We start from the raw sequence: 18,679 nt of genomic DNA, 5'->3' as shown, positions 1-18,679 counted from the left end.
TTGCCTTGAGTGTCCTGGGCCTGGGAGCTGGCAGCATCCCCAGCTGTCCATATCTGGCAAGCGTTTCTACCCCCACACAACACACTTACTGACCTCGGCGAGGAAATGCTAAAAGGAGTACCCATGTCTGGGCCTGTGTCCAGCGGTCGTTAAGAGGGCTCCGTGGAGGAGAATCTATTTCAAGAGCACACCAAGTACACAGAAATTAGAGTCGACAGGGGTTTGTAGCTATGGGGAAGGGGGGCTGTGTGGGGACATGTCTGGTGCTGAGCACCAAAGCTCGCTGCTAGGGGCCCAGCTCACTGGACAGATGAGAAGGACAGGGCAGCTTCTGGTTCCGTAGACCAAGTAGGATGCAGGGGACCGACTGGTTACCAGATCGCGAGATGACGTTAGCCTCTTCTCAATTCCACCTGAGGCCAGTACACCTGGTCTCTCACAAATCTCCCAGCACTGCCTAATTAAGTTTCCTATGTTTCATTTGAAGGCAGAAACCCAGAGAACCACAGTCAGAATCTGTGAACTGAGGTCCCAGGCTTTGGGCAGCAAGGCCACCGCTCAAGTCCATAGACACTAACATGAGCCCTGCCCTGCGAATCTCAAGGCCAGACCCTACCACCAAACTCCCATACTTATTCCGGCAAGCTGGGTCATTCCCATCTTGACTACCCATTTGCACGTAAGTTGGCTTACAGTTATAGGGAGAATGCTTGGGGCCTTTGTGTAAGCAGAGAGACTAATAGTTACGTTTTTTTAAAGTAACCTAACTATTCTGTAAGGCCCTCTGGGGTGCCACTAAATCTGTCCACCAAGGGAGCGGCCCTCACCCCAGTTCCCGCAGTAGAACCTCAGACTCAGTGAGGAGACTAGGCCAGTGCGGGGACTGTGGGACCAGCTCTCAACCCTCAGGACCTCACGCTCTTTGGAGTTTCCAGGGCCTCGGTTTTTCCACTACACAAAGCAGAGCAGAATAAGTGCGTGTCTTCCCCCAGCCGTTGAGGCTTCTGGAAACCGGCTCCAGGGAGGTGGCTCACCCTAGCTGTGTCTTGCTTGGTGAAGGAGGGTTCAGGTTCCATGGAGCCTGAGCCCTTGGCAGTCTGTCCTGCATTAGACTTCATGACTTCACCCTGGGGCTGTCCTGTAACTCCCAGCCTTTCTGGGATACCCCATTCCTTTTTGGGGGCTCAGGCTGACTGGGGAGAGGACAAAGGATAAATTTTAAAGATCCCAGCTTGCCTGGGCGCTGACTGCCTATCTGGGGTCTACAGATATCCAGGGCCTCGGTTCAGAAGGTAACTAAGGGCCTTACAGGGGCAGTGTAGCTAGGGAGACAGTAGTTAAGTCCCTGGCTCAGTCGTAGGCAATCAGGGGTTTACTCCATCCTGTCCTCAGTTTCTTTACCTGTGAGATGGGGGTATCTAAGAGGGCCTTTCTCCACAGGCACAACCTACACTGGGTGGGAGATGGTAGTGGAGCCCCCTGGTGGTAGGGTTCCCACATTGCGTTGGCTCAGGGCCTTTAGGGAACTTCTGCAGATGGCTTGCTGGCGGTTACTCAGGGTGGGGCTGTCATAGCTGCTATGGTAATTGATAACTGTGGAGGAGACAACTCTTCAGTGGCTTGCTGCTACTGGATTTCTGCTCTGCCTTCTCCATTACCTGCCTCAGGTGACCGGCTCCCGGGGGCACTAGTGCCAAGGTGGGCAGGGAAGGTGGGTGCTCAGCCCGTGCCAGGGATGTAAGGGCATGTGGGCTGTCCCCGGGCCAGCTGCCTCCTGGACCATGGAGGCTGGACTAGCCCTTGACCTGGGTCAGCGCGGTAGTCCATTTTACTTCAGAGGACTCTGTCCTTTGAAAATCTGAGATTTGCCCCAGCTCCACCTTTCGGGGTTCCAGCCTACCCAAGGGTCTCCCAGCACAGTCTTCTTCCTCTCTGGGATACCTCACAGAGCTTTGGGGTTGGTCAGGGACCCGAGTCTCCTGTGTCTCCCAGGTAGACTCTGTGAAGTTAGCAGGCCTCTTCCCATTCTGGTTCTGGGTCTACGTAGGCTCTTTATCTGTCATTGGCCAATTAAGTCAAAGAAGCATGAATTAAAGCCCAACTGTGTACAAGGCTAAATGTGACCAATGCGACCAGTGTCAGGACAGTCACAGAGCAAGGTTGAACTTAGTCCCAGACCCTTTCCCAGCAAGGCCTGAGCCTGTTATGAGAGTCTAGCTAGGCGTCTTGAACCTGGAGCTGTTTGTTGTTTTGCTGTGTCTCTAAAACAGCCCCCACTGCCCCAAGTCTAGCTCTATGCTTGTTCTGAAGCTGGATGGAGTCACCCCAGGCTCAGGGCCTCAGGGAATGAATGGAAGGCTTTGGCGGATGAGGGTTGGCAGCGCCTTCCTAGTTCCTGTTCTGTTTGCATTTCCCCCAGAGACAGGACCACTTAGAAACCTATAAATGCCTGGCAGGGCCCATGGCCCAGGCGAGTATATAAATTGGGACTTGTAAAAGCCTAATGGTCCCCTCTGGACAGGGGAGAGAGAGGCGCGTGTGCCAGAAGTCCCCAGGCAGGGCCAGGGGCTCAAACCCCAAGCTGTCATGTAGACTGGCAGGCAGGGCAAGGGGAGAGGGCTGCTGTAGACTTCCATTGAATGCTAACCCTGCCTACACAGCCTCAGTCCTTCTCTCTGCAGCGTGGGTCACACACTTAGCATGCCAGATGGACTAGAGTTGCATGTGCCGTTGAGGGTTGGCAGGTATGGTGGCATGGGGTGAGGGCAGGCTCTCCACGGCTAACCAGGCTAACCTCAGAGCCGCCCTGCCCCTTTCTACAAGCCCCGCCCCGCCATGCTCTGCTTGGGAGAGCTCACAGGTATTCTTTAAGTCCTACGGTCCATGGGATTCTGTTGGGCCAGCCACTGTCACTGGTGGGGCTGTTAGGCTGGTACACAGTAACGCTCTGCACAGGTCTGGAGCCTGTGCCTGGGAGGGAAGAGAGCAGATCAGGGCTGTCCTCTTGGGGTTTGTCCTCTAGCAGAAGTCACTGGGTCAGACCCTGCCCTGCCCTATCCAGCAGAGGGAGTGCCTGAGCTGTAGGCCTGCCTGTCACTGCCAAAAAGCCTTTCTTCATTTGCTACTCTCTAGATGTGGAGAGAGGCCAATGGAGGGGGTCTCAGGAACTGTCCTCCACTTGGATTTCCTGTGGTGGGCCCTTCTACCTGATGGCCTGGGTCCTAAGGTACTCATGAGCCCCCAAGGCCATCAGAACAGAGGAATCCTTGGAGGATGGGTGCCAGTTTAGGGGATCCCTGGACCTGGCCACAGAACCAGAAATGGACATCAAAGTGTATAATATTCCAGCTGAGGGGTTGCTGGATAAAGCCCTGCCGACCCCCAAATACCCCTTCCCCAACTCCTCTGAGCATAATGCCCTGGTCACATAAAGGGGATTTCACATCCTGGTTGTGGCAGGTAAAAAAACAAAACAAACAAAAAACCTGGAGGAGAGGAGTGAGACAATAAAGAGGAACCGGAAGGGGTGAACTCAAGGCAGTTAGAAGGGGAGAAGCATAGACAGAGCATAGGAGCAGGAGACCAGGGGCCCTGCAGGGAGGAGCAGAGTGGAGGAGGAGGGGAAAGAGAGGAGGGTCCAGGGCTCCTAGGGAATCTAGGGTGTTGTTGTGAGGTGGGGGACAACCTTAATTGGTCACCTGGAAGGACAGGTCTGGGCATTGTCCTAGCATCCCTGGACAGACTCACCTGCATGTTCTAAAGACGCCACAGAGCCTCTAAGCTGTGGTCCATGCATGCCCCTTCTCCTCCCATGACTCTCCTGGCCCAATGAGAAATACCAGCCTACTGCACCTAACTCCAGTTTACTCTGAGTGACAGGGACAGTCCTGTTCCTATATCATTTAGGGATGTGATGTCCCTGGGAGTGGTAGCAGGCATGTTCCCAGGGTCTCTGATCCAAGGGACAGAGCTGAGGAGTGGCCAGGAAGCCTTGCTTGGCTGAGGAAGGGAGATATGGAGACCCTCCTGCACTGCTGAGCCCCTAAGGATGCTGGGAATGAGTGCGGATGGGGAGGAGGAATCCCAGCAACCATGGCAGTCCAAGCCTTTGTTACCCCGCTGAGCTTGCTTGCCCGTCTCCTAGGTCTCAGTTTCTAACGGCCTTTGTCTCCTCTTCTCCCTCTCTCGGCTCTGAAACTAAATGGAATCCAACTGCCAGCACCCTGTGTGTTCCCCGTGTGCTAGAGGCTCAGCCCTTTTCATTATTAATAGAAATATGTCCTCATTGTACAGTTTAATTCTGCTTATCTGGAGTGGATTAGAGCCTGCAATGACATGCGACATCGACTCCTGAGCATCCCTGCTAAAGAAGATTTCCACAGCCTAATTAGTTCCATAAGAAGGAGAGGAGGCGTGGAGTAGGTAGGGCATCCTGGGTGGGAGTTGGGGACCCGTTGTGCTGCGACTTAGGTTGGCCTGTCCTCACTGGGGTCCTGAGGCCGGGGCTGAGTCGGGTGTGGGAGGCAGGGAACCCTGAGGCTGAGGGTCAAAGGCACAGGGTCGCTGTATCACACAGGCAGGTTACTTCACCATCCCTCAGTTTCTCCATCTATGCAATAGGACGAGTGGCTCTCTGAGACACAGACAACCAATATGGAAAGGTTGCTGCTGTCTAGGGAGAGGGTGGCCATCAGGTCCGTGCTGCTGTTTGAAGGACGACCAAGAGCTGCCATCAAGCCTGGGGTGTGGACTGCTTAATACTGCAGGACTACTGTGAGGCACAGGCATGGCCCTGTTAACCATGTTGGTGGACCCCCAGAACATAGAACCGTGATCTTTTCGAGGCTTTGGGAAGGACTCCCATAATCGGGGTGATTGAGGTGTCACTAGATGACAGAGGGACCAAGCATGCAGCCCAGCTTGGCTGAGTGACCCAGGAGCCTCAGATTCCTCTCTAAGGGGGTCACCTGGACCCTTTCCCTCCCTCTATACACGTCAGCCAAGTGGAATGGGCTGTGGCTGTGTCCCAGTGGCTGCAGCTCAGTGGGGGAGAAGACCCTCCCAAGGGCATTTCCAGAGCAGGGGAGGGCTGGTGCAGAAGGGATGAGCAGGGAACTTAGTCCCCCTGGGCCTCCCACCCACAGAGATGAGGGGGGCTTTCCTTCCTCTTTTTCTCAGGTGACACTGACGTGAAGAGCCCCTTCTAGGCCATGTGTACAGACTAGACGTGCGCCTGCTGTCTGGAATGGACACTGGAGCCAGGCAAAGTGGAAGGAGAGCTAAGCAGGTCTTGGTGTGTGGGTGTGGGCTCTTCTGAGCACAGTGCTCCCTACACCCCAGCTGGTCTGCGAGGAACCGATTTTTGCCTGTGTGTGTGTGTGTGTGAACGTGTGCATGTGTGAGCGTGAGCATGTGTGTGTGTGTGAGCGTGTGTGTGTGTGAACTGTCTTTGAGCACTTCTCAGTCCTCATCTCCTCCCCAGTCCTGGGGCTATCTCCACCTGGGGTCTGTAAGGACCACTGTATAGGATGGAGGAAGAGGTTTCCATAGCTGTAGCCCAAGGCCTCCTGGGCCCTGGGCTCTTGACGCATGCTCTTCTGAGCTTCTGGCCTCAGGCTTTAGGTTGAATCCCACAGTAGAACCAGGCCTTCATATCTAGTTTCCAGTTTTTAATGTTTTTCTTGTAAAACCAAAAATATAAAACTCCTAGGGAGGTGGAAAAGAGGTCTTGTACATTGTATATACACGAGGTCTGTGATTTGAGAACCTTAGGGCGAGAGAGGAAGATACAGTCAAGGGGCTGTCACAGGGCCATAGTTCCTGGCAGGCAGCTCTGAGACCAGACAGTCCTCCAGGCAGGGACGTGGCCCTTGGACGCGGCCTGGCTGTCCCTGTGGGAAGCACCAGGACGGACGGCAAGCAGGTGAAGTGGTGTCGGGAGCTGGGCGGGCAGGGACAGCAGGACTCCTTCAGGTGTCGGTGTAGATGGAGGGGATGTGGCTCAGGCAGTGGTCAAAGGCCCCATTGGGGAAGAAGCCACAGTCCTCAGGACCACTGGACACCAGGTCTTCAGACGGCTGTGGCTGCAGTGCTGTGGGACACGGGGTCTCTGCCAGGGCCTCGTAGCCTGTGGGCAGACAGCAGAGGGGTCAGAGCGGAAGGATGGCAGAGGCTGGATCTCTCCTCTCATGTTCCTTTCATGACGCCTACAGATGGGGGAGCTGGTGACCCTGGTGGAGAGGAGTCACAGGGGAGCTGGGAAGACAGGCTCGGCTCAGCCCCTCCAGTGCTTGACTGTGGTGGAGGGAGGGAGGAGGTGGGGGGAGCACCCTAGCTTCTACCTTTAGAGGTTAGCCCCTCTTGGCAGAAGGAACTCAGGTCCTTATTCTTCCAGGTCCCCACCTCTGACCCCAGACTCAAGATGCTACAAGCGGGGAGCCAGCATCTTAGTAAGCGATCATTAAGCCCAGCCTACTCCACAGAAGTTCTGTGACGCGGGATCCACTATCTTTAGGGTGAAAGGATGGGGTCGGAAAGGGCAGGTGTCTTGTCTAAGGCCACACCGCTAGTAAGTAGGGAGGTGGCTAGAACTTAAATGCAAAACTAAATCTAGGGATGCCTGGCTTTTCTGGTGGATATGCTGTTTCCAGAGTGAGGTCACTGCTTAGGGATTCTTGACTTGAGGCAGAGACCTGAAGGACCATCCTATCCAAAGTCCTGTCCCTGTGCTGCGGCTTTGGAAGTGGGTCTCGGTCTCCCACATCTGTGCAATGGGAATGGGGTGAACTGGGGCCTTTTGGCCTGTGCACGTGTTGGTTCAGCCTATTGTCATCTTGATGGGGGAGGTGCCTGGCAGTGAGGCAGTTGAATACAGTTGGAATAGATGCTGGGGACAGACCCCAAGAAGCCTCCTTTCAGGGTGTCAGGCTGCTAAGTCAATAAAGCCGCCCTGGGTTGGGTCCAGCAGCACAGGATGGTGGCAGGCAACAGAGTGGGTACCTGATCCCACAGGAGGCCTGCACACAGGCCTGTCATGTATTAAATGTGGTCCATATCTACCCACAGACGAGTGTCTACCACACAGACAGAGTGGGTACCACAAAGGACTATGTATAGAAAGCACAGCAACCTGAAGCAGCTCCACCTGCTCAGGCACACAGGTACACACCGGTCTATGGAGTCAGCTGTGAGTCTCCGCGTGGGTAACCATGGGGGAATCTGTGTGCATGTGCCAGCTACATGCACAGAGGTGCACTCCATAACACAGGAAGGGAGAACACAGACACAGAACAGGTGTGGGAACGTGCACACAGCCAGACCCCCGGTGATGATGAAGCCACAGGTCTGTGCTTACCGGTGTCCTCTCTGCCTGGCCCTGTGTCCAATGTCCATGTCCCTCAGTCTCCACTACGCTGCTCAAGAGCCCTCTGTAGGACATTATGGCCATCAGATCTGGACTCTGAGGCTGATCTGGGTGGGGCTCAGCTTAGGTAATTCAGAAGGAGGTTCTACCACCAATGTGCTGTCCCGAGCTCTGATCTGCCTGCTGGACAGAGCCTGATTCCAACTCTGGACAACATGCAGCCCCCCCTGTCCACTGCGCTTCTCTATCCAACCAGGGCTAAGGCAGCAGATCCCCAGCCTGCCCACTGTCAGAGCCCTGGCCCTGCAGGCGAACAGGCATGCTCCTTCCTGTGAAGCAAGGGTCAGCATCTATCTCAGTCCCGACCTCAGCGGTGCCTGATAAACACTCACTGTGAAACACCATTCGGACAGCCTAGGGACTCAGAGCACCTAGACACTGCTGAGCAAAGCTATAGCAGGAACGCAGTCATCCTGGTGGCTGTCTCTACGTGGGAGGCTGTCAACTAGGAGACAGTACACAAGCCCCACCAGCGCTAGCCTTGGTAGTGCTGAGGAAGGGAGGTTTGGGGCAGCTTACCAGGGGCAGGTAAAGGTGTGCTGAGGCTGGAGTAGGTGTTGGGCCTTAGAGGGTTGAAACCATGGGCATCGCCCACCAGTCCGTCCCTGGAGGCTGCTGGCTCAGTGGTCCGGTAGCAGTCACCATACGGGAAGCAGTTCTGGATGGAATGGAAACTGCCTTGATAGCCTGCAAGAGGAGGCAGGGACTGTGGTGATGGAGGAAGTGCTGAGGTCATGAGGCGGGGGGGGGGGTGTCAGCCCCGTGTTGTCTGCTCTAGGCATCAAGGGTGTGAACGAGAAGAGCACGCAGGGAAAGAAAGGGATAAAGGTGGTCCTATGCGGCTGGCTACAGTCTGCAGCTGATGGGATGGTTGGCCCTTCACCTCCTGGATTCACCACAACCACCCAGTCTTCCTCCGAGCAGTAGGACTCTCCTACCTGTCATTAAGGCCAGAAGCCCACTGTGGCCCTCAGAACCCAGCCACCTGCCTCCCCTAGGCCCTGTGTCAGTCCTCTTGGTCACAAGGGGTTGGGTGCAGCTTACCTTGGGGGCTGGGTAGAGGCGGTGCTGGTGGGCTTTGGAAAGGTGGGTAGGTCGGCTTGCTGGGGAGTGTGGAGAATGGCTGTCCTCCTGGAGACTGACTCTGGGAGGATGGTGGCAGTGGTGGGGGACCGAGCCCTTTCAGTGGGCTGACCATGGGTGAGAGAAGGCCAGGTCCTAGGCTGGAGAGGACAGATAAGCACGGTTTCATCATGGTGAGGCACGACCCAGGGCTTTGCCACCTTCTCTAATCTACAATGCCGTGAATATATCCATGAGCCTCTTGCTTGGTCATGCGTGTTCTAATCGGAGTTATATCTTAGTTGCGATCTCAGTTTTCAGGACTACCAGTAGACAAGGGACAGGGATGCCCATGACCTTGGAAATCCACAGACCAGAGTTCAAACTCCTAGCAACTTCCACCAGACACAGACCTGGGAATGTTGGGAGCCTTGGTTTCCCTGCAGGGAGCTATGTTGACCTGACATGTTGCAGCTGTCACTATCATGGGTTAAATGGTGACCAGCCCTCCAGTTGTGGGTGACTCTGGATGTGGGGTGAACAGGCCATCTGATTGATTCGCTAGAGGTCCCTTTTGTAGATCAGGAAGCCAAAGTTTGGAGAAGCTGCACAGTGCTTTCTGTCCGTGTGGCCACACAACACTGGTCTTGGTGAGGGTAGAGTCAAAACCACGTAAACAAATGACCCAGTACAATGTGCATATATGTCCTCATTAATAAACATCATGACCACGGGAAGGAAGAGCCAGTGCACCTGACATGCAAGCTGGCATTTTACTCTGCTGGGCAGTGTATTTAAGGGAGTTCTATCTCCATCCCTGGGAATCTGTCTTCTACTTGCAGAGCTTCTGTGATGGGGAGGCTCACCACCTCCATTCATACATAACTCGAGGGATCCAGGCCCAACCCTGTGTTCTTTGGAAGTTCTTGTGAGCTGAGGCCATGGGGCTTGAGAGAGATGCAGGTGTCTTGAGTGTAGTTATGGCACCCAGGCTAGTTGCAGACTCTCCAGGCCTCAGGTTTCCATCCGAATCTATACATGCACAGGCTTGCAGCCTAACAGTGCATTTTTGCACCGTGGAGGGAGCAAGTGCAGAAGCGAAGTCTCCAAGGCTTTGGTTTGACTTGTGGGTTTGCTGGACCAGCTCTCAATGGTTCTCAACCTGTGGGTCTCAACCCCTTTGGGGGATCATATATCAGATATCCTGCATACCAGACATTTACATTATGATAAATAACAGTAGCAAAATTAGCTGTGGAGTAGCAACAAAATAATTCTATGGTTGTGGGGGGGTCACCACAATGTGAGGAGCTGACAGCAAATCTAGGACCTTGGCTCTAGGTAACCCTGTCAAGGAAGGTGCATTCTCCTCCTCCGAGCAGTGGAATCTGAGGGCAGGTCTGTGTCTACTCTGAAGGAAATAGGACTCTGGTAGGGACAGGAGATCCAGGGACGCACTGGAGGTAACATCTGCTCCCTGCAGCCCATCCCCACAGCCTTGCCAATACCGCGCCATCTCCACACACTTAGAATGTCACTGTCTGACATCCAGGAGCCAAGCCTTCATAGACTCTCTGGACTTAACCTCTCCAGTTGTTCCTGTTTACAGACCATGGGGGACAGGGTCTTCCTCTGTGCGATGCCAACTGTGAAGGCCAGACCAGATGACCGCACTGTCTATCCTCCTGGCGGAAGATCCCTTTCCTCCAGGACCGCACAGGACCTTCCGTGTCCCCTTCTTACCTTGCAGGGAAGGCCCAGGGAGGAGCCTGGCAAGTGGCAAACAATGGCCAATATCCACACAAAGGCTCTTTTTGAGACAGGATCTCACTGTTGAGTCCAGGCTACCCTGAAACTCGCCATCCTCCTGCCTCAGTGTTGCAAGTGCTTATATTTCAGGCATACACTAAGATGCCCTGACAAGTAGGTATCTGAACCACTCAGCCCCAAAGCCTATGGATACAGTGCACAGAAGAAGCAAGCGCAGATCTTGGGGAAACGTGTGTGGCTTCAAGGTTTACGTTCTCTGTTCAGACCCACCATAAATTCTCCTTTGTCACTTTCACAGCAGAGAAACTGAATAGAGTATGCATAGCTGACACACAGGCTGATCCGTGCTGCTCCAATGGCAAGCAGGTCATCTGGAGCCCTCTCTGGAGGCAGGCAAGTGCCTCCCATAGCATACGCTGGGGCTTTGGTTGAAGCCTATGTAAGTTACCCTGGACCTGGCTGGCAGCCCCAGGGATCCATGTCTTTCCTCCACAGGGCTGGGAAAGAAACCCACCAAATTTGGTGTCTCCACTGAGCCAGGGTAAATACATTTGGTCATGAAGTCAGGCCCTCTTAGCATATTTTTGAGTGAATCAGATAATTCTGTCAAGCTATTTAAATGTCCCAGCAAACCGCTGGGGAGCCTCAAGTGGCCAGTCCCTGTTGACTTTGGCAAGCGGGGGAAGCTGAAGGCCTTCCCGCCCATCTCTCCTCTGGGGCTGAAAAAGAAACCCATTCAGGCGAGCCTCAGGCCGTGTCAGCCATGGGGCCCTTCTCTCCAGCAGGCATCCGGAACCCGGCGCCTGGCGGCTGGGGATAACTCTCGCCACACTGCAGGCCAGCGTTGGGCGGGTGGGCTGGGGTCTGGTCTTGTCATCGCTCTGCATCTAGCTGCAGGCATTCCTGATGGGTACTTATGCCGGCGGCAGGCGGGTGATGAATGAGGCCAAATAATAAGCCCATGCCCTGCAAGGGCCTCTGTGGTTTAATGTCTCGTGGCTGGAGATACTGAGGCTGGTCACTGGCTAAACAGGTGGCCTGGGCTGGGGCAGAAAGGGCAGGGGTTACTGTGGATGAGGCATGTAGTGGGTGACACCAGCAACACCAGGCTTGGGGAGGTGGTGCTTACCACCTGCCTGGAGGAGGCCTTTCAATGCCTTTTATGGATGAAGAGAGAGGCTCAGGGAGGGCTAAGACTTTGGGTTCCTCTCACCTAGCCAGGGACAAGCCTGTGCCATGATTGTTGTCTGGGTTCCCTCCCGACCTGCCCAGCCTTAGCTCAGGTTGCCCCCTCATATCCCATGCTCTTTACTGTTCCTAACTCATGCTGTTGGCCCGGCCCAACCTTCAGGGTACCTCTATCACTGGCCTTGTGTCTGGCTTCTGGGGCATCATCTCTCCAGGTCAGCATTTCACACAGTGGTTCCTCTCCCAGCATATCCCAGCTTTCACCATGCCTGCTGGAATTTCCCACTCCTCCACCTGTCTCTGGAGCCTGGCTTAGCACCACCTCCTGCAGGCAGCCCATCTGGCCTGCTGGCTTCCTTTCTGGGCCTCCACAGCCCTTTCTGCTCCTTCCCCAGATGGCCAAACTGCAGCCTGTCCAACATCTCTTCACATAAAGCCAGTGGTGGCCTGGCACTGGGCCTGGGACCTGCCTATAGGAATCGGGAAGGAACAGATGAATGAACGGGAAGAGGACCCAGGGAGGAACAGCAGGCCACAGATTCGGGAATAAAGCCAGACTGATCCTAGGTGTACAGTGGCCCAGACTACGCAGCCTTGGGGAGGGGGAGAGCAAGGAGGAAGGTGCTGGGGCCAGGCCTTGAGCAACAAATCTGAGCGAGTCAGTTAGTGATAAGCAGAATGGGTGGGGGTTGGGACTTGCTCTGATTGTGTAGTAGGATCACAGCATGTTCAGCAGATCCAGCCAATAGGGCAAGGAGCACACTGAACACAGTGACCCAGGCTAGCCCTTCTACAGGAAGTCTGGTATCAAATGCCCAGAGAGCCGGGGAGATAGTGGAGGGGTACTCCCGAGGGGCCTGGCTGCAGCAGAATTTCCCCAGGGGCCTCTGGAAGGAGGATATGAGCGGCTGGAATCCTGGGGACCAACGGCATGTGCCCCTGGTGGTGGGTGTTCCTGGGAGACATCGATCATGTGGTACCCAGAAGGTGATACAGAGCACAGGACCCAGTCAGTAACACGTAAATGCAGGCTGCTGTCATCTGTAACGGCAGCCTGTGTGCAGGTCACCTCCGACACAAGTGCTCAGGTGTGACCCCTGAGGACTAGCGTGCCATACATACCCATCCCTGGTGCTCTCGGCTGTGGGCAGAGGGGACAGGTGGTGGTGGGAACCAGTGGTGACCTCCAGTGGGTGGTGCCTGGAAGGGACGTCATGGGATGGGGACAGGATGCCCGAAGCCAGCCCATTTTGTGGGGTGACAGGGCCAGGATACACACCTGCAAGGAACCAAACATGTCACTGGGCTTTGGGCTACTCGCTAGGGTATGACCTCTCGGGAGCTGTGACGGTCTGCTTATGAAGAAGGAATGGCACAAAGGACGAGGGCCACAGAGGTGCCAGTACCATTCTGTCTGGGTCAGAGCGTGACAGATGGAGATGAGGAGGGGACTGTCACGACACATGGGACTGGGATCTTGTATGGAGTAGGCTGCTTCAAATCTCCATTGGGCTGTTCTGGAAAAGCAGGGCATGACTCTATCCCCAGAAGCAGATGGGGACCTTGGAATGGAAAGAAGCAGAATGAATCTGGGGGCTTGGTAGAACTACTTTTCACAGTGGAGCTCCGTTTGCAGAAACTAAATTATGCCTCCTCAGACACAGGCAGGCAGAGCTGGGTATCCAGTGACCAGCTGCAGAGGAGTAGCTGGCCTGGACAGGCCAGCTCCAGAGGCTCCTAGGAAGGCCTACTATGGTAGTGATCCAAGATGCACCCTACTCTAGGGTCCCACCCAAGGACTGGAGTCACCTTTAATCACGTCTATCCCTTGTCAACACAGGTGCGCTAACAGAGGGTTTGGGGACCACCGGGGGCGGCAGCATTGCAAAGGAGCCTCTCAGGAGAGGATGGTGCTGCCTCTGGGATGGGTCCTAGGGGCACAATAAGGTCTGCAGTTTGCTTTGTGGTGCTGGGGGCGGCATCTAGGTTCCCAAGCGTGCTAGGGAAGACCGCTATCAATGAGTTACATCATCAGCTCAAGGGTGGACCGTTTTGGATGCTCCTACTTTGCCTGAAAAGGAAAAAAAAATCAATTTTGCCTTTTTGTTAACCTAGTGTGCTTACATGAATGGACACGCCACTTTTCTTGGAATTGGTGCATCAAGGTGACATCCTGGAAGGACTCTCCCAGGGTTATGCGCTCAGTAGCAGTAGCCACCAGTTGGCTGGTCCCTCCCCTGCCGGTTGTTACTTCTTGAATGTTGTTCTAGTTGTGGGGAGAGGGGCAGGAGCTTTTTATGACCCCAGAAGGACTAGCCTGGGAACATCTAGGTTTCTTCCAGGATGGTCTCAGCTGTTTAGCATTCTAAGGCTAGCTCGTCCTAGACTGGCTGTTCTGATTAGAACCTATCGGGGCTATTTCAAGGAACTGAATGGGGCTGAGGCAGAGTCTGGGAGCCACGGTAACATGGTCCCAAGTGTCGTTAAGCTGCATTATTGGAGCAGCACTTGGCTTTGAAGGTCAGATGACCTGCAACTCCAGATGGTGACTGTGGCTAGGTGAGAGCAGAAGAAGTCCCATTATTAAGTCCTCACGGTTGGTAACTATGGCTTTTATGTGCCCAGTTTTCTCCACACACCTAGTCTGACAATTTAGAAACAGACTCCCCGAACATCATGGACCAAATGGAGAGGGTGCCTATTTGGGGCAGAGCCTCCAGCTGAGCTGGAGTCTGCAGTGTATGATGAGGATCTGAGCTCTGCTACAAGCACTGTAGCTTGCTGGTGACACAGAAACTTTGGGCACCCTGAAGCTGTCCTCTCTAGCGTTGTCCTCCCCGCCTTGGTCAGGTAGCAAGGAGGGTATGGCTGTGGGAGCAGCTCAGCCTGCACTACTTTGTACTCTCCTTAATCCCTTCTCGCCTGCCACCCTGCATCAATCTGGGGGTCTGGCAGCTGGGAAGGCTGGAGTGCTGATAGCGTCTGCAGCCCTGATATCACTCTTCCTGCACCCCCACTACCTATCATGGCACCCCGTAGAGCTGAAGACATGCCTGCCAGATAAGTGTGCTCTTCCAGATCGGATAGTGACCAGCTCTCGTCATTGCTCCCTCACCCTCTCTGTTTTGGACTCTTCTGACCCACCCTCCTAAAATCTTCCCCCTGCCGTTACTGCTGTATGGCTCCTGACAGACACGTGTTAGTGATGGAGCGTGTCCGTGGACAGTGCATGGTATGAAAAGATCACCAGACCCTGAAGGGCCGTGGGAGTGGGGACTGGGCCTGTAGTCTCCCCATACCACACCACTTTGGGCTGTAAAGCAGCAACATCAATCATCAGCCATGAACACTTAGCCTCTGGCCCTAACATCTGTTTCCCACTGTGCCTCAGGCGTCTGTGTGCAGACTAGCCCCAAGGAGTGCCTGGCAGGTCGTCCTTCCCAGCTCTCGCTGGAGTGAAGGACCGTCCACAGCAGGCACACAGTAGGTATGAAACATTATGTAGGGTGGCCTTAACAGAGCTTGCAGGAGACAGTGCAGAGCAAGGCCTCAGTTTCTGTGTCGTCATCAGGCAGGCACCTCCCCAGGGAAGTGAGCAGTGGGCAGCTGACCACTTCCCACTGAAGAGCTGCTGGGATGGATTTTCTCTCAGCTTTTCCTCACAATAGGCATGGGAGGAAGACCACCTCCTCAGACTAAACAGCAGGGTAGGCAGGCGTGCTGTTAGCAGGAGGGCCTTCCTCCTTTGACTGTGTCCTGGAGGATGTGTTACTCACTAATGAGAAAGACAATGACCGCTGCTGTCCCTGCCCTCAAAGAGGCTCCTAGGCTGACCTGAGGCTGATCTGGATGGATTAGTCCTCCTTGTCCGGTGAGTCCTCTCAAGGTAGGCACATGGGGGCTGCAGGCCCCAGGGCCCCAACAGTGGGAACCTCTCTGGAGTCCTTAGCTTGGGGTACCTAGCTGGGGTGTATTGTGCAGTCCTTGCATGCACCCCTTCTTGTCTATATCTCAGAGGTGTCTTCATATAGGCCTTGCAGATGGGCGAAAAGCTGCTCTTCCAAGGCTAAGGGCCCTGACATGTTTTAGTCTGCTGCTGTTACGTCAATGATGGGGGCGAAGAATAAAATTAGAAAATAAAAGGAAAATGCTTTAAATGGTTAGAGTAATTCAAGAAATCCCAGAGGGCAGCCGAGCTCTCTGCTCTGTGGCTGTGGTTTCCTCAGAGAGCAAGGGGAGAAGGCACAGCACAAGAACCATCAGCTCAATCTAAAGGCCATGCTGCCCGCAGCTGGGCAGTGTTCCCAAGCCACGAAGTCAGGATTCCTGCCATGGCCCGAGTGTGCCCTGCAGCCAGCTGCTGCTGCTGCTCTTGCTGGACCAGTGGCTCTGAGTGTTGTCCAACAGGCCTGCAGGGTCTGGCCCAGAGAGCCCTACAGTGGGCCATAGAACTCAGCAGTGAGTAGGCTGTGATTCCGACCACACTGCCCATCCTCTCCAAGTCTTGGTTTTTCTCTTCTGAAGGAGTCATGCTGGACACTGAACAGGACTTCAAGTCCAGACTGAATTGGTCGGGTGCATCTCGGCATGCCTCACTGTGGATTAGAATCTGGTTTACACTCAGGGATGTGGACTCTATGCAACATTCCAGGCAGGGTCACATGTCCCCCACATGGGTGCTGGTGACTCTGGAATGAGGCAGACTCAGGCCTTCCCCAGAGTAATTCCCAACTACAGGCTGATGGGGAGACAGAAAAATGCTGGCAGTCCTGAGGAAGACTTCCTAGAGGCAGGGACAAGGAGACAGGTTCTGGGAGCAACCTTGGTGAAGGAAGGGGAAGGGGCTTGGCAGGCATTCCAGCAGCTGTGCCAGACTAAGGGGGAGTGGGCGCCCTCTTATGGCAGCAGGGAGTATTCAAGAACTCAGGAGTGTTCAAGAACATCTACCTACTTAAAGAAGACATCTTGAAGGGGTGGGGGTAAAGCACTCTGCAGCAAGTCTTACCCGTGTGCCCTTGGGCTGGTAGTGACCGGCTGTGTCTCCTGCACACATACCTGGGAGCAGCTCCTGGCTCAGGGTTTGGCCGCCCTTCCCCCTGCTGGCAGGCAAAGGTGTGGATGCTTGGAGTTGCTGCATGGCCAGACACTCAGACAGGACAGCCTCTGGATCAGCACCTGTGTGCAGCTGGGCGACAAGCAGCGGGGAGGTGTGAGTGTCCGGCCACCTGCCCACGGGCACCCCGTCTGTGCTGTGCTGGTTTCCCCACTGGGAAAGTCGCTAGTGGACACTGTAAGGACTTCTAAGAGATGCAGGACAGGATTTGATATGCAAGGATTTTACTGGAGGATGTTCCTAGGAGGAAGTATGCCAGAAAGGCTGGGCAATACCCTTCAGCCCACTGAGCCAGGGAAGGAGGAAGGGGAACCTCTCAGGCTGGAGTCAGGGTCCTGTGTCTCTTGGGAGGGATTTCTTCACTGTCGCTGAGGGATCAGGTTTAGAGGTGTGGCCCCAGCACTTACTGGGACGGGTGGTCAAGTGTTACTACTGGGGTTTTACAGCTCCCATCAGGGCAACCTGTGGCAGTAGGAGTGATGTCGCTTGGCCAGAGGGCCTCTCTCCCTCTTCCCTGTCCCTATGAAGGATACAGGAAAGAGCCCTGGGCTGAGCCCAGTCCCACACTACTTCTCCCTGTGTGTCAGTGGACAACTAACTTCTCTGGATCTCACCCACCTTGCCTGTATTCTGGAGCTGTCCCTGCTTCTGCCATTGCAGGCCATGGCTAGAAGTGAGATAGTGAATGAAAAGATGATCTGTGGAGTACCGTATGTGGGGCTGGCTCGGCTCCAGCTGCCTGACTCCAAAGGGCCACAGAAGTGGCCCTGTGAGTTACTGTGTGGACTCGAGCTATCTGGCTAGCAGCAGAGCCTGGCTGGCATGATCTGGCCAACACCACTTGGGATACCTTGGAACATCTTCTCCAGATGGAACAAAACCAAAACCAACCAGGATGGGGCTCTGAAGACACTGGGTGACAAGGGGCAGACACCTGTACGGGCGGTGACCCTTCTCCAGGGAGATCCCCAAACATTCACTTTACCAGGTCAAAACAGGTGCTGAGAAGGCCAGAGCCTTGCTGTGTTCTCAGGCAGCTGAGAGTCAGCCGCAAGGGGTTTTCCACCTTCCCAGGCAGAGGGAGGGCTGACCAGGCAGGGAAGGCACGCCAGTCTTGCACTGGGCTCTCAGCGCCTGACCCGGCAGCTGTTTTCCATGTAAATGAAGTTTTTGGCAAAAGAGGGCCAAGGCATGTTCTTGCAGACCGCAATGTCGATTGGATTAGGAACAGCAGGAGAGGAGAATTAAGGAAGAAAAGCATTTCTAATTCTCTCCAAAATGTAGCAGGGCTGCCAAGGACTTGTCATAATACAAGGGTCGCCTTACCCAGAAAGATCCATCATCCCCGATGCCTCTAATGGATGCTTATTGTTGGGAAGTTTGCAGATCTGCAGCCCAGGTCCCTGGGGGCTCAATGTGAGCCAAGCATGGGCCTGGGAAAACCAGGGCAGCATTCTGGTCCTTGGGCACCAGCCCACCGGGGACAGCAGCCTCCTTGGCACCTAGCTCCAGCCTACGGAAGCCTGAGCTATCCCTTGCTGCCCCGAGGCAGCGTCAGGAGCTAGTTATCTCTCCTGGGCTGTGTGAATGGGCTACTTTGTTAACATATGTGAAAAGGACACAAGCTAGGGCCCACTCACAGGATGCCAGCTACAGTAGACAAAGCAGCAGGTACAATGTCTAGCTGAGGAGCCACCGGGTTAGTGACTTGTCCCACTTCTCAGTGAGTTAAGGATGTGGTGGTGTTTGCACTGGCAGGCTTGCTGCATATCCTGACTCGACTGTCCTCTGCTCTACCCTTCAAATGGTTCCCAGTGCCTCCAAGATGAGTTGCATGCCATCCCCATCATGAGGTAGGCTTTCTCCTGGTACCCTGTCTCTCTGTCTATCCCATGGAATGGAAACTACTTTCCCAGGCTGGAGGGTTTTGCGGTTTTATTCACAGCAGTGTCCAAGGGCATGGTGTGGACCACAGTGCTCACTTCTAACATTGCTTAAGGCAGTTAGTGGCTTTCCCTGTGCCTTCCAACTTTGCTAGAGCTGCTGGGCTGGCTCCTACCTGTACCTACATCCTCACTCCCACGGCCCTGGGGATTGAGTGCCCAGGCCAGGGTGCTCTGCCT

At 54.7% G+C, this 18,679-nt stretch overlaps 1 protein-coding gene across 1 annotated transcript in view; it reads right to left on the bottom strand.

The window, feature by feature from the left end:
• Positions 1-5,698: 5,698 nt before the first annotated feature.
• Glis1 (GLIS family zinc finger 1) overlaps positions 5,699-18,679 on the bottom strand; it is a 196,868-nt gene continuing 183,887 nt past the window's right edge. Inside the window, exons 7-11 of the mRNA XM_075945012.1 lie at positions 16,499-16,628; positions 12,566-12,722; positions 8,468-8,646; positions 7,943-8,110; positions 5,699-6,127 (exon numbers count right to left, since the gene is read on the bottom strand). Of these exons, the coding sequence (XP_075801127.1) occupies positions 5,970-6,127; positions 7,943-8,110; positions 8,468-8,646; positions 12,566-12,722; positions 16,499-16,628 (792 nt within the window). The 3' untranslated portion in view covers positions 5,699-5,969. The remainder of the gene's footprint in view (positions 6,128-7,942; positions 8,111-8,467; positions 8,647-12,565; positions 12,723-16,498; positions 16,629-18,679) is intronic.

Source organism: Microtus pennsylvanicus, chromosome 13 (assembly GCF_037038515.1).
Source record: "Microtus pennsylvanicus isolate mMicPen1 chromosome 13, mMicPen1.hap1, whole genome shotgun sequence".
In the NCBI taxonomy this organism is placed as follows: domain Eukaryota; kingdom Metazoa; phylum Chordata; class Mammalia; order Rodentia; family Cricetidae; genus Microtus; species Microtus pennsylvanicus.
This window is presented reverse-complemented; position numbering and strand designations above follow the sequence as displayed.